Genomic DNA, 14,278 nt, shown 5'->3' on the forward strand with positions numbered 1-14,278 from the left:
TCTCTGTCTACCTTGGGGAATATTGTTTTATTGGTTGTTAGTGCTACTCTTAAGAGAAAGACTTGCACTTGCTTCTAAGTGTGTTGTAAAGATTATGCCAGACACTGGCCATAATTAATGGTGAAAATGATGTTTTTTCTTACCTAATAGTAGTTTAAATAGATTATAAAATACAGTTCTTAGGACATGATATACGGGATTTTGTTGCTTTCAGATCTTTGCCTTTCTTCCTGTATGGCTTTCAGATAATTTACGTTTTTCTTGCTGCTCAAGCTTCTGTCCTCCAAAAGCATTTTTTTTCGTGTGATACTGTGGGCTTTGTTTTTTAAAAGTTCTTTTGACCAACTTGCAGCTGAACTTTAATGTATTAATTCTTCCCAGAAAAGATACCTCAAGGAAATCTGCAAGAAAGCAGCCAGTTACAATAGTTAACTTACTCTTTTAAAAATGAGAAAAAGAAAAAATCTTACATTGTATGTTAGGTACCAGTGAATTGCAGCCTCTTTTCATCCTCTTCCCCCATTGCTTCCCTATTTCTAATTTCTTTTTTGCTGCATTGTGTCTAACCTACTTTGTAAACTGTTTGAATCAGCAAATGTCTGAATGCTTCTCAAACACTTTCGGCTAGTAAAGTTCTATAATAATACAATAAATGAACATTGTTTACAGAAGTAGCTGATCTCTAATAGAATAGTCTTTTATGTTAACTTCTGTACTGCAGTAAATACAAGAGAGAACTGTGTATGCAGTAGCTAGGCATGGATGCAATTTAACATTCAATCTCTTTCTCCCTCTCTGTTTTTTGAAGGCCTGAATGTGATGAGTTGGCATTAACCTAGCTTGAAACCTTAAAATACAGCTGTGATCTGTTTCTGAGTTTCTAATCAACGTTTACACTCACAAAATAGGTATAAACAGGCTCTCTTTCAAGCAGAAGTTAAATTTTTGCCTTCAGAGTAGCCTTAGGGACACTCTAAGTCTCCCTCTCAGTGCACAACAATATGACAGGTTGCTTTCACCAGTTTTCATCTCTTCTCCTTTGCCCAGATTAGACACGATTACTGTTTGACAGTGCAGTGATGACCTAACGTGCTTAGTTCATTGGTCATCTGGTATCCTGTTAGTAGTCTTGATTCTAATCTTCATGGCCTGTATCAGCAGCCCCTTCAAAACCCATTTTCTGATCTTGTAGTATTCCATTCGCTCATCTTTACGCTGGGAATGCCTATTGTGTGGTCGAAACAATTGTTCCAGAGTTGTTTGATTTTCTGTGTCTTCAGAGCTTGGATTTGTAAGAATAGAAAGCTGAAACTGAAGAATCATTTGTTGTGCCTTGCTATCTGTACAGCCGCATTCCCTTCTCAATGAGAATAAATAAAGAAATAGGAATGAGTTAGCTTCTTTTCAGACTTCAGTCAATTTGAGATGAAATCTCTTGACCTCTGGTGTTTACTACAGAGGATCAAGAGACTGCTGAGCTTGCTTTCCATGCAGTATTTGAGAGGTCTGTGGTTCTAGTGCTTTATAGTAAGCCTAAGGGAAATCTGAAAAGCAGTCTTACTCTTTAATTATAAGCAGCTGCTCACCTTGGATAGCCCAGCCAGCTGTTGAGATTCTAGATTTGAGACATGCCTTTCGCATCAGCTGTAGGACTGATACCATTCCTGAACTTTCTACCAAAAACTTGGGCTTCTTGAGAGCCTGTGTACATTGACGCCACTGCAGACTTCAGTGTCATGTCACGATACCTAGTGGAGAGCTTGGCTGAGCTGATTGCGGTCTAGTTGCTGTCAGAGATCCTTCCCACTTGTGCAGGCATTAGGTATATAATCCAAGGTAGCGGTTCAGAATCCCACTAGAGTTAGTACAGAGGGAGGTGCATGTTCTGCAAGCCATGGACACTATTACTTTAGCCACCAGATAACAATTAAGAGGTTTGCTGTCCTTCGGACTTTGTGTCCTGCAGGCAGACTTCACAGGAGTTGACCAGTGATGACAGGCTCTGTTTAATGGCAAGAACAAGTCTAGCGTTTGTGGCAGTGTGTTGTAACTCTCTTTCCTTCCCCAGTTATTTCCTTCTCCCCAAGTCCTTGTTTGTCAGTGAGAAGTCTGCCTCTTTTCTAATATCAGTTAACAAACTCGAGGACTCAGGGCCAGCTGAAGATAGTTACATCTCATGGTATATGTGCTGAGTTGTATTTGCCAAGGGAGCATACTTGGCTTCTGTCTGATATGCCGATTTCACATTAACAGCATGAGGAACTGTGCAAGGCACAATTACCTGGCCAAAACATACACAGGTGCTGTAGGAGGACATCTAAACTTCAGCTCCTGATGTTGAATGTCACCTAGATCTAAAATGGATATCTTCTACTAAGATTCTCTTAGTCACAATTTCTGCTTGTCATCTTCAAGTTGATGAAACTTCTGAGTCTTTCCCTTCCCTGTCCCCTAGTCTACTTTCTTACGCTGGAAAAGCTATTATTTCCTGTATGAAGGACTTCATTGCCTTATGGGACCTAAAATCATGTACCTTCAGGTAACACTGCCCTTTCCTTTACTCATAACTAGCTACTTACTTTTGGTGATGCTTTTAGAAAGTATTCCTTCTGCTTTCAGTTGCTGTGTACTTTTTCCAGGCTTACTGATAAGTCTTGGTGGCTTAGTTTTACTTTATGCTAATACAGCTGTTTTTTCCCAGTTGAGATACCTAGAGAGACCTATTTCAAGTTGCTCGTTCCTGACTTCCAACCTAGGCATTATTGCTTCCCTCCCCAGGTCTTATCTGAAATGCTGCCATAGCCAACACCGTTTTTTTCCCCATCCATGATGCCAAAGAAGGCTTAATTTTTTTATTGTCAGGACCCGATACTTGGACTGCCCAGTAGGTATTATCACAAAATGCTGGAAAGGCACAACTGTCTTTGTCCAGTGACTCTCCAGCAGGTAGCAGTTTAAGGCATCGTAGCCAAACAGTTTGTGGAGGCACTCTGTTGTTGTCTGAACGCGTTCCCGTAGCGATCCCATAAATGAAAGCTTGAGTTCTCACAAATATCTGCATTCCTGGTAGCTGGAGTGTTTTTACATGCATCTCATCATCTTTGAGGTATTCACGGTTGATTGATAGAATGTAGGTCAGCAGCGTATCTGAGGGTTCTGCAAAAGCCTGACTTGTCTGTAAGCATACAGAACACGTTATCCGATGATCTCAAGGGTCTTTTCCAGCCTAAATGATTCTATGATTCTATCCCTTGTCACCCATTGTGTGACCATACAAAGATGGCAAGACTAGTTGCATGGCAGTAATTAAAATTCTTTAAGAAATGCACAGATAGGTCCCCTTCCTGTCCTTCCTGCTTTTTCTGAAGTTCCTTTTCACTGAGGTTGACAGAAAACAATGTCACAGAGTCAGATGCACTGTCTCTCAAACTCCTGCAGTAATCATGGGGAAGGTTGTCTTGCAGTTGTACCGCTGTGAAGGCAAAAATGTCACAAGCAGCAAACTGTTATCTGTAAATACTGTAATGTATCCAAACGTGGTTTAAGTCTCATCCAACTTAGAGAACCTCTGCTGTTGCTTTAGTTACTGGTAACCTGTTTTCTGCTCAAAAAGATGAAAAAGATTTAATCAAAACCACTGGAACTTACTGAATGCACTGATACATCTCAAAAGTATGACAAAGGAAACCTCCTGTTTATTCCACGCAGTTTTAGCATAAAAGCTGAAGTATGTTTTCCCCAAGTGCAGAAACCTCTCATCTTGTTTTAATATCTGTCATTTATGCTGTAACTGGAGTATCTAATAAAATTTAATACTTCTAACCAATATGTGAATTTAACATATTTAGTATCTCTAACTTCTAACAGCAAAACTAGATGTGCCCCCTAAACCTAAAAGAGCTCCCAAGGCCAAGAAGGTGGAAACTGTAAACTCTGACTCGGATTCAGAATTCGGCATTCCAAAGAAGACTGCAGCACCCAAAGGTAAGAGTTTTGGTGCTGTGCTGCTCAAGACTCACGTCTGCTCTCTGGCACACAGGTTCACAATCATTTTTATGAGGAAGCAGAACTGGTGTCTCTAAAATTAGAACCACATTGATTTATTAGTAAATTTATCGCTAGTAGGTTACTCGGCTGTGAGCCTTTTCTGGGACAAATACAGCCTACTGACTTTTCTTGACAAACAATGCGTGAACTTTTTATCTGACCTTTGCTGTTGGGAATGTATTTAATAGCTCTTTCCCCCCCCCCCCCCCGCTTTTTTGGTTCATCAGTTCTACTGGATACTGCTTACTTTCTTTGATCTCAGCTTTTTACAAGACAGTAGAATTCTGGTAGTAATTCTAGTAGGTAGCATTTTCTGGTTTTTTAAACCAATTCTTTGGTATTCCAATTCTCAGTTGTCAGAGTCCTCCCAAGACAGCACACCAAGCGGTGTAATCAGAGGAGTCTGTAAAGGATGTGCCAGTGTTGATAGTTGAGGTTAACAGTAAATTTACTGAATAGTAAAGGTGAATTAATGCTGTGTAATCAATACAGAAGGTGGCTGAGGACTTGTAGTACTTCAGAAGTCAAGAAGTCATTGATCTAATGAAGATTGTCCCTGTCTTGAACCGACAGCTTGAACTGCTAGGGTGAATGGTAACTTTGGAAGAAGTATAACAGCAGCTTTAAAACTGAGAAAAGAAAATATATTGTATTTTACGGCTGTTGTGAAGAAGCTTGAGTTGTAAATTAAATTTGAACTTTAACATGTAGACATACTGAAGTAATTTCGCTAGGTTTTTTTTCAGTTTGCTTAACTCTGGAGCTTTATTTAAAAAAAAAAAAAAAAAAGAAAAAGAAAATAAAGTCAAGTACTATTCTTTCACCTAGGAAAAGGTAGAGGGGCAAAGAAAAGAAAAGCATCCAGTTCAGAAAATGAAGGTGAATACAACCCTGGGAAGAAAACACCTAAATCGACGCCAAGCAAGGTCAGTTCCACCAATGCTCTTTTCTCCTGGTAAAAAGAACCTAATGGCTTACTTTACATAAAAGGTACCTGCTCTTATCGGTTGCTAATGTGATAATGGGGGTTTAGGCATGTTTACACATTAGATGTTAGAGAAAGTTTCCTTCAATTCTGAGTATTAAAAGGGAAAATGTACGCAGCATCACAACTGATCTGTCTTTTCTTTTCTAAAGAAATCCAAGAAGGCCGCTTTTGACCAGGATTCCGATGTGGAAATCTTTCAGTCAGGCTTTGCCTCCGAAACTGCCCCAAAGCCACGGACAGGCCGGGCTAGAAAAGAAGTGAAATATTTTGCAGAGTCTGATGAAGATGATGATTTTGATATGTTTAATTAAGTGCCCAAAGAGCACACAAATGTTTTCCAACAAATATCTTGTGTTGTCCTTTTGTCCCTTCTGTCGCAAACTTTTGTACATTTGACTTATTTTATGTGATAATGTAATTGATGGTTTTTATTATTGTGTGTAGGCATTTTAACATTTTGTTCTTACACCTACAGTTTTATGCTCTTTTTTACTCATTGAAATGTCATGTATTTGTCTGACTGGCTTGTAGAGATGTTCTAGACAGCTGTGCTAAAGCACATTTTAATTGTCATGGTTGCAAACAGCAAACCTGCTTTTTGAAATGAAGTTTAAACATTAAAAAATGGAAAACTACCGTGTGTGTGTAAAATTTGGACTAGAGGGACTACTTCTACGCAGTTGTTTTTTTTAAAATAAATATATTTTATTCTTTGCCAGGAGACTCCATGGAAAAAGGTAAACAGTATATGAACATAGAAAGCATTGTTAAACAATCTCAATGTACAAACAGAGCCAGTGAAAGTACATCACAGACTTGCTAGAATATATAAAAAAAAAAATCCACTAGTGCTTTAAATGAAACCTAAGAAACTGACACTTTAAATCTGTTAACCATTCTACCACAGTTTTCGCTCTGCTTCATGGTGATTTAACAAGGCCAAGAAGGCAGATTCTCTCCTTGTGTTTCTGGAAGTCCTAGCTGTACTTCCCTAGCACCTGGAAGGCCGGATAACCCAGCTAGTTCCTGGCAGTTGATTCTTAAGGAAATACCCTAGACTCACTGATTCAAAAGCTGTAAATGAGTCTGCTGGTTATCATCCCATCAAGTTTCCCTAATGGCTTGTGAACAAGTAAACAAAAACATGGTAACACTGAAAAGCATTTCTGCCTTGGAGGCTATCATTACTGTAGAAATGGAGTAGCTAATCCTGTAGCTAGGTCACCAGCTAGGTAAGAAACCACTTCTTTAAAGTTTAAAGTGACATTAACAGTGGAACAAATGACATCCGAATAACTGAGCTGGCAGTTAATGCTGACACTGATGTCTTTTCTGCTAGTGCAGTGAATTTTTGTATACTTTTTACAAGGAAAGAGATGCAAACTGAGGGCATCAAAGACAAGTTTTCATATTAAACTAAATCAGACGGTCCTTTAAGCTTCCTTTTCTGGATGTGTACAGTAGTCCATTTCATATGGTTGGTGTCTTGATTGGTTTAGGTATGAGAGGCAAAAGGAAAGCACCAAACATCCAGTATAGAAAGTACAGCCATACATCTGTATGTACAAAGTCATCAGAAATGCAACCAGAATTTAAAGTTTGAGATCTGTCTTGTCACCATGCGGTCTTGAACGTTCAGAGGAGAAAACAGAAGCTTAACTATTTTTTTTTTTTTTGCATGAAATGGCTGATTTAGAGTTTCAAAAGTTTGCATTTTCTAGTTTTAAGAGTTTAAACAGCAAGGAGTATATATCGATACATATGAAAATTTCTTGGTCCTTGTTGAGTTTTTATCTATATATATATACACATATATAGATATATATTAAGTCCAGAAACTAAGCAGCAGTAAAAATGTTTTTCTTGCTTTTCATCCCTGTACATAAGGTATTAGGAATGTCTGAAGTCGCTGGAAAATGTCTTATTGCACCATAGGGGATTGACTGACACTGCTGTTATCCACGGAACTGGGTGAGATACTAGGACTGTGTTCTGCAGTATTTCCATTTGAGGTTGGTGTCAGTGGTTCGTGTCCTTCAGAGTTCTCCAACATTTCCTGAATAAGAGGTGGCATGGATCCAGGAATTTCCATTTTCAATGTAATGACACGTTCTGCACCTGTAAAAAGCAAACAAAAAGTCCATTAGTATGATTCGTACAATTTCCTTTTTGTTAGCATCATCAGTAGTAATTTCAGGGTACGTTATTTTAATGGATTTGGTGTCTCCTTCTATGCTGCCTGCGTACAAAATCATGTAAGTGAACTACTTCATTCATTATGAGAGAAAGGAGTTAGATGAGTTCTCCTTAACAAATTAATTTAAAGTTATGACATAGCAACTGATACGACAATACAGGTAAACTGGATGAACGGCTTCTTTTCATAGAAGGAACCAAAACGGCATTAAATGATACTGAAAAATAAATTCAACCGTGATCCTGTAGACGCCTTTATAAATTGGAATATACTTCACAGTTTTTAATCTGTACTGGATCTGCAAAGACTACAGAATGACAAAAATTCTGGCTGATTTGTGTTAAATAGGTGAGGCCAATCCTGTGAGAGAACTGCAGTGATCTAAGTCAGAACGTTTCTTTCCCACATGGAAAGCTGTGAAATAAGAATCAGAATTTAACAAACCATCGTTTTATAAAAGAGCAAATTCAGGCAAATGGATACCTTTTTTGTGAAGCTGCCTACTGTAGTTTTCAGGCGTCTTCTCTTGTGCTAATTAACCATAGAAGTACACAGAAACACTAATAAACATTCAGCTACTGAGGGCCGTAAAGAGACAGGAGTAGTTTGGAATTACACCTCAAATAAAGTGAAGATACACAGTGTGGAACAGAATCTTTACTGAGGCATGAATGTGCTTCACATATTTTGCTGCTGACGGCAAAAAAGATTTTCCTTGTCAGGACAACATCAGACAATTCAGAGCCATAAACCTCCAGGCTCAAATATTTGGTCTAACATGTTGCATAGGATTCCTGATCATCTCAAAATTTGAGTCTAATCGAATAAGCATCTGTGATTTTTAAAAGCGAAGGAAGGCAAGAAAAGCTAACAAAATTAAAGAGAAAATAGTCTGGTGATTGAAGAAACATTCCAGAGGAGAGAACCTTTGGGTATGTGCTGCGTATCCCCGCTGCTGCCATGTCCCTGCTGGAGAGAGCACGCTGCCCTGCACGGCGGCGACCCCAGCGCTCAAGTTCGTGCCTCAACTGAGGAGCTTCAAAAATCACCTACCCAGGCAACGACCAACTCTCTGCGTGAATGCTGATTAGGTCGGCTCTTAAATAACTGTTGGGAACAAAGGGGCAGGTACTATAATTGGAAAGAAATTAACACAGAAAGATGCGGAGAGCTTCTCTGAAACCCAGCTGTAGCCAGAGCAGTGTTGACGAACTGAATTTGGCCACGTTAAATATCTGCTTTACTGCTGTTAGGGAGCAGGGGTCAGCGGCAGCACCAAGCCTTGGTGTGGTCAGGCCAGCGCAGACCCACAGGAATTTTTTCACGTCTTGCAAACTTCCAGTTCAACAGTGGGATAAGAGAACTCGGCAGCCGCTCTCTTGCTGCAGGCCCACCAGCGCTTACTGCTTGTGTTACAATTCTTCTAAGGCCGCAGAAGAATGCCGCTGCATAAGGAACTCTGGTCTGAGGAGATGTTCTCAGTCTTTTCCATTCCTGCTTACTTCGGTCATTGCTTTCAGGGATCACGTACCATCAGGAGTCATTATCTTCTAATGTCCATCTTTTCAAATGAAACTTGAGACACACCCACCCCTCCAGGACATCACCAGTCCTTTGGTAGGATTTAGTTTTGCTATAAAACATTAACGATATAATTAAAGTTAAATACTTATGTCCGAATGGAAAGAAGGATCCTTTCTTGTGCACTGAACATAGACAGAGCCGTGATCTTGAGGAGCTGGAGGGCTCTGGCAAAGCAGCAGGAAAGCGGAACTAGATTTCCCACAAGAAAGAACAGCAGAAGGAAAGCGCTCCCCTAAATCTTTGTATAGCTGAGTACTGCTGTAAGTTTATTTTGGAGATTAAGGTGGGTGGAGCTTGCTTTACTTGAGGGTAAACAGCAAGCTTTAGGGAACCTGGTAAGCGGTTCCTTTTTAGGATACTTTTTCCTTCCAGCTCTGGTGTTTCCCTTCTAAGTTATTCTTTTGGTACTAATCAAGCCAATTAAAAATTGCTGACTTCTTTTTATAAATGTAGCTATAGCTTAATCTTTTAACTTAGATATATATTGTTCAAAGTATAACACTTCAGGTTTTAATGTAAAACAAACAAGTGTATTTATTTGAGCAATTTAACTGCTATTCTTTTTCCCTGAAGTCTTCTCAAAAACCATGTCAAAGGGAATTATTAATTTCTTCAAAAGCACAAACCCCATCTCTATAGCTACATAGGTACCTGTACATACAAGCTCATGTGCTTGCTTATCCATCAGGGGTAGCAATTCTGTAGTTAAGTAAGCAGAGTAAGGAGGTGGAACTCCGTCAACCACTAAAAAAGAGAACTTGTACCCCTTCAGACTCTCTGTGTTCAGGCTGGTACGGCTCCGCTACTGCTCCCCCGGAGTCTGGAGGTGAACATGTGTGAAACAGCTGGACACGTCTGAAACGGGGTCTTGGGGAGATACAGGGGCACGCAAGCGACAGGGGCACAGTCACCATCGAAGGCAGGGCGCGGGGCAGACCAGGCGTGCCCAGAGGCTGCCAAGGAGCCGACACACCGCTGACCGGCCACTGCTGCTTTGAGAGCAGTGGCCCACCTCCCCCTCTCCGGCCGCGCGTGGCGAGGGGCAGAGCGCTAGGCGGGGAGCCTCGCCGATGCAACGAAAGCGTTCAACTGTACCCACGCTTTAAAGAATTCATGTGCTAGCGCTGAGACTGTGTGGGTTTCACACGATCGCTCAATCACATACGAGACTACACAAAACATTAAAACAAAACCGATCCATGTGTAAGCATGGTTACTTTGGATTAGAGATCCTGAATCTCCAAAATCCTGGGTCAAATCAGTTCCAAACCTTTAGTGCGTCAGATCACAGGTTAGGGGAACTTTGGATGCACGAATGTTTTCTGCTGTCTGTAAAGTGACTTTGTTTTTTTGAAAGCGGTCAGTGACACAAAGCGCATGTTGACCCACATCCCCTTGTAAACACTAACACAGGTTTCATTCAGGTGTTTGTCTTGTCTTAAAATGACTAACAAAGAGCTCACACTAATGATTTGCTAGCCTACTCATACCAAAGCCATCATTTTCACTGCAGGTTGCATGAAGAACATAGCACCGTGTATGCTTAGAGCAGAACCAATTTAAACGCGGGAGCGACATAAAGAAGAAGGGAAGAGAAAGGTCACAAGGACCTTTCTTAGATATATTAAAAAAATAACGACCCAGGTCTCCAGGCCGGTTTCCTCTGAAACGTAACGCTGACTCTACTGCTGAATTATTGGCAGACACTGTACCTTTTGCGCTGATGCTACGAAGATCTGTGATTTTCATTAAGATCTTTGGGAACATATGAGGCTTGTTGGGTCGTCTCTTTCGGATATAAATTTTCAGTGCTTCAAGCAACGGTTCCTGAAGCTTATCCACTTTCATTGGTTCTTCAAGGTCCTGGCGATCTGTAGAAAAGTATCATATCACTCATATGATTTTTAAATATTTTTTATTTACGAACTCCAAATCACAGAAGCTCCTCCATGTTCTTGATTAGAACTCCATGAATTTCATCTTTCTCTCCACTTATGACCCACACTCTGTAGCGAGTATCCCATAGGAAGAGGATAAACCATGGCTTTCTGAAACCCAGATTCCTTTTTCCCTCGGTGACTGGGAAGGGTTGTCATTTGAGTGGTCCAGAATTACCAGTTTGCTCTTGCACCTCCCTCCCCAAGGGGAAAACACCTTGCTGCAAACAATATTTCAGAATTCGTTTCGTACGCGTCATTGATGAGCTACCTAGGTATACAAAGAGATTACAGCTAATGCATTTTTTGTATCGATACCAAAATAAAGTGAGTTACCATCAGGTATCGGCAGATGGCAGTGCTAGCTTGAGTGACAACAAATGTCACCCATAAACCAGGGTGCACCAGTCACATATTAATGACATCTCACAACCCATCAATGCTTTTGATGGGTTATGGTTAGAGACACATAAAATCGGAATGATTTTGTACTAAAGGGCCACTGTCAACAACACCTGACTCTTGTTTTTTTAAACATTCTCTAGCAGCACCCAGTTTTTATTTCAACAAAATGGCCCAACTAAACAAAGTGTGTTGCTATTGCTAGTCCAGAGTCTGCAAAGGAGGTGACTGGGTGATTAAAATAACAGAAATTTACGGAGGATTTTGGAAATTATCTGAGTTGGCTTTTGGTATTTTAGAACCACGGTTTTACCTGACAACGTCCCTTTCAAGTTGTAATCGGCCTCCTCCCTCAAATCGTGTCATCAGTGCCACTACGCTAATTCCAAGGTACAATCTGGGGTTTTTTTCTAAAGAAAGTTATCACCAATGACTTCGGTGTGAATGTAGCTATATGCACATCCGTGCAATTGTATTTATCAGTAAAAGCTGCGTAACAGGCATCTTGCCGTAACGAAGGTCGTTCATACAGGTACCCATGTACCGCTTATAAAAAAATGCAGCAGGACAGATCCTTTATCAGGCGAATAACAGGATCGGTTGCTTGACGGAATGATTTGATCCATTTAAAGACGTATCAATAATAAAACCAATAACTACCACCAGTGGAAAACAAACCTTTAGCGTTAAGTGGTTTATATAACATATACAATAATATTACATATATACTTTATATAAAATATAAAGCAAAACAAGTAAAACATAAACGAAGATCTTATCATGTCTGTCATTTTCAAACGCATCCGAGCTCATGCTGTACGATACCTCCACAGATTAAGCAGATGGCACTAAGGAGACCTGTTTCTGTATCATCCATTTCCAAAGGCAGGAGCTGGTTGGCAAACGTGAACACGAGATCAGTCAGGGGGCCAAATCCAGCGTTGTGCATCTGAGTTCGGTTTAGGGTAAGGCCATCTGAAAAGGTCATGGTGTCTTGTTCTGGTGTGTATCTTGTGCAAATTCTAAGGATCTGTGGAAAGATAAAAAGAAAAAAAAAAGAAATCTGAAGAATTCAATCCATGAGAGGTTTGTTCCATTTTCTCAACGCGGCAAACGACCCACAGAACTGCAGTACGCAGTCACGTTGAAACAATCCAAAATCAGGCTCCGGTTTGTTCAGTTCTAGTAGCACAAAAATTCTCTGGAACAACATAAATATACACAATTGACTATGGGTATTTTTTATAACGGAAATTTAAGAACAGAAATTTTCCCCCTAGTTATGAAATAATCAAAACTTCTACGCAATTCTCACTACTTATGTTGCCAACATTACCGCAATATTCACATAAACTGCTCTTTAATTAGTATGCTATAAGCACCTCACTATGAAACACTATTGCACTGCTGATTCAATCCAGCAAGATCATAAGAATATCTCACCTCTTCGAACGTACACAAATTTCATTGATTCTGGGGATCAATTTTGCACGACAGTGCTTCCCTGGGTCGTGTCTTTGGTAAGGACAACGCGTCTCTGCGGTGTCTTGTGGGAGCGAGCGCGGACAGCTGTGAGTCGGTGACAGAGGCAGACCCTAACTCGAGCCTTGGGCCGCCTGCTTTTCTTCTGCGAGAGCGGCTAGGAGAACGCCACACGCGAAGGCAGCCCCGGCGCGAGGGCTCCCCGGAGAGCGGGGCAGAGCCCTCCATCTCCCCAGCGGCTGCGGTGACGGTCTCCGCGGAGCGCCGCTTGTCCTGCCAGCCTGGGAGCTCGCGCCTGAGCGGGTTATCAAACTCTGAACCCCGAGACGGCGGCATGCGGGGCTGCCGCCTGAGGAGTTGGCCCAGCTTTTCGTCTTTTACGGTCGTTGTTGACTTCCACGTGCCGTAACACCGAACCGCCTTGCCAGCCAGCTGGCCTCCAGACTTCCCTGGGGCTCTGGCGCTTCCCTCATCCCCAGTCCCGGGCAGGGGTGCCGGGAAGGGTGCAGCCCCTGCCCGCCTGGTGCAAAGCAGATCTTCCCGCTGCTGACGGTGTCACTCGCTCCTGTGGAAGCCCGGACAGCGTTGGTTTTGGCAAGTTAACTTGTGTGACGCCAGCCACCCAGCACTGACCCCAGATGAAAGAGCGTTGGAGGGGAGGATGGGGGTTCACGCCTCCAACTGGACACGGAGGAATGCAAAACACATGAATAAAACACTGAGGATGCTCTGCATTTTGTTAGTAAATGCCTCTGGGGCAACCGCAGCGTCCGTAGCGCTGTCACAACGGAGGTGCGGCAGCAGCACAGCCGGAGAGAGCAAGTGTGCGAACGCTTTCGCCTCTCAGAGCGAAGCCGGGGTGTGCCCCGTGATAGACTCCGCGCGGCACGGGCTCACTTGTGCAGCTGCTATTAATGAACACTGCCTTAAGGAGCAAATAAAAGAGATGTCCATCATGTTGACATATTTCTGTTATATACATCAATGCTTAATGTTTAAAATAATCAGAGGTGGGAGAAGGCTTATCCCTAAAGTAAAATAAAATAAAACCTTGCAGAAGTCTAGCTGATTAGCTGAGCTAAGACTACAGCCGTATTTTTTCAGGGCTTGACTGTATTTATTTCCCACACAGCCATCCTACTTTGTTTTAAAGATTCAACAAAAAAGATTTACACGAATGTAAGTGAGCACAGGGCGAATTTTAATTATTCCTAAAGCTGTGGAGGCTGTGAGTCAGAGGCCCCAGCGCTTGGCAGCTGACCAGTCTGGGCTTGGTTCTCCCACTTTCATCTTTCCCTGGCAACACTGCTCCAAATAAGCAGGGAGGAGAATGAGGAGGACATGGCATGTAAGAGACCTACGGGGAAGCTTTTATTTCTCTCCTTAAATCCCTCAGTAAGAGACTTAATAGGGTGTATTTCTGCAGAAGGCTCTTCAATGATTTTTCTCTCTCAGCCATAATCTTATCTCATGTTGTGGCATACGTTGAAGCACTGAGACTCCATGGTTGGACAGGCGTGTTTCACGTTCCCTACCCCTGAATCAGAACAAGCTCTTCAAATTACTTGAATCAATGACGAAGAGAGGCACAAATACAAACGCACAGCACTCAAATTCTTCACTGGCCACAAATTCCCCACT

General features: G+C 41.6%; 2 protein-coding genes across 10 annotated transcripts in view; one reads left to right on the plus strand and one right to left on the minus strand.

The window, feature by feature from the left end:
• TOP2B (DNA topoisomerase II beta) overlaps positions 1-5,671 on the plus strand; it is a 69,308-nt gene extending 63,637 nt beyond the window's left edge. For all 3 annotated transcript variants that reach the window (XM_009466539.2, XM_087771065.1, XM_087771075.1), the window contains 3 exons: positions 3,868-3,984; positions 4,876-4,973; positions 5,185-5,671. In XM_009466539.2, coding sequence (XP_009464814.2) covers positions 3,868-3,984; positions 4,876-4,973; positions 5,185-5,346 — 377 coding nt within the window. In that variant the 3' untranslated portion in view covers positions 5,347-5,671. The remainder of the gene's footprint in view (positions 1-3,867; positions 3,985-4,875; positions 4,974-5,184) is intronic.
• A 70-nt stretch (positions 5,672-5,741) lies between these two features.
• The window catches only part of RARB (retinoic acid receptor beta), a 336,849-nt gene continuing 328,312 nt past the window's right edge, over positions 5,742-14,278 (minus strand). For 3 of the 7 annotated variants that reach the window (XM_087771085.1, XM_087771093.1, XM_009466441.2), the window contains 3 exons: positions 11,981-12,185; positions 10,529-10,687; positions 5,742-7,153 (listed from right to left, as the gene is read on the minus strand). In XM_087771085.1, the coding sequence (XP_087627211.1) occupies positions 6,957-7,153; positions 10,529-10,687; positions 11,981-12,185 (561 nt within the window). In that variant the 3' untranslated portion in view covers positions 5,742-6,956. The remainder of the gene's footprint in view (positions 7,154-10,528; positions 10,688-11,980; positions 12,186-14,278) is intronic. The other 4 variants (XM_009466443.2, XM_087771114.1, XM_009466442.2 and 1 more) reach the window with 2 other exon arrangements.

The sequence above is a fragment of the Nipponia nippon genome, unplaced genomic scaffold (assembly GCF_047370975.1).
Source record: "Nipponia nippon isolate SJK-2023a ecotype South Korea unplaced genomic scaffold, ASM4737097v1 scaffold_1, whole genome shotgun sequence".
Taxonomy (NCBI): Eukaryota; Metazoa; Chordata; class Aves; order Pelecaniformes; family Threskiornithidae; genus Nipponia; species Nipponia nippon.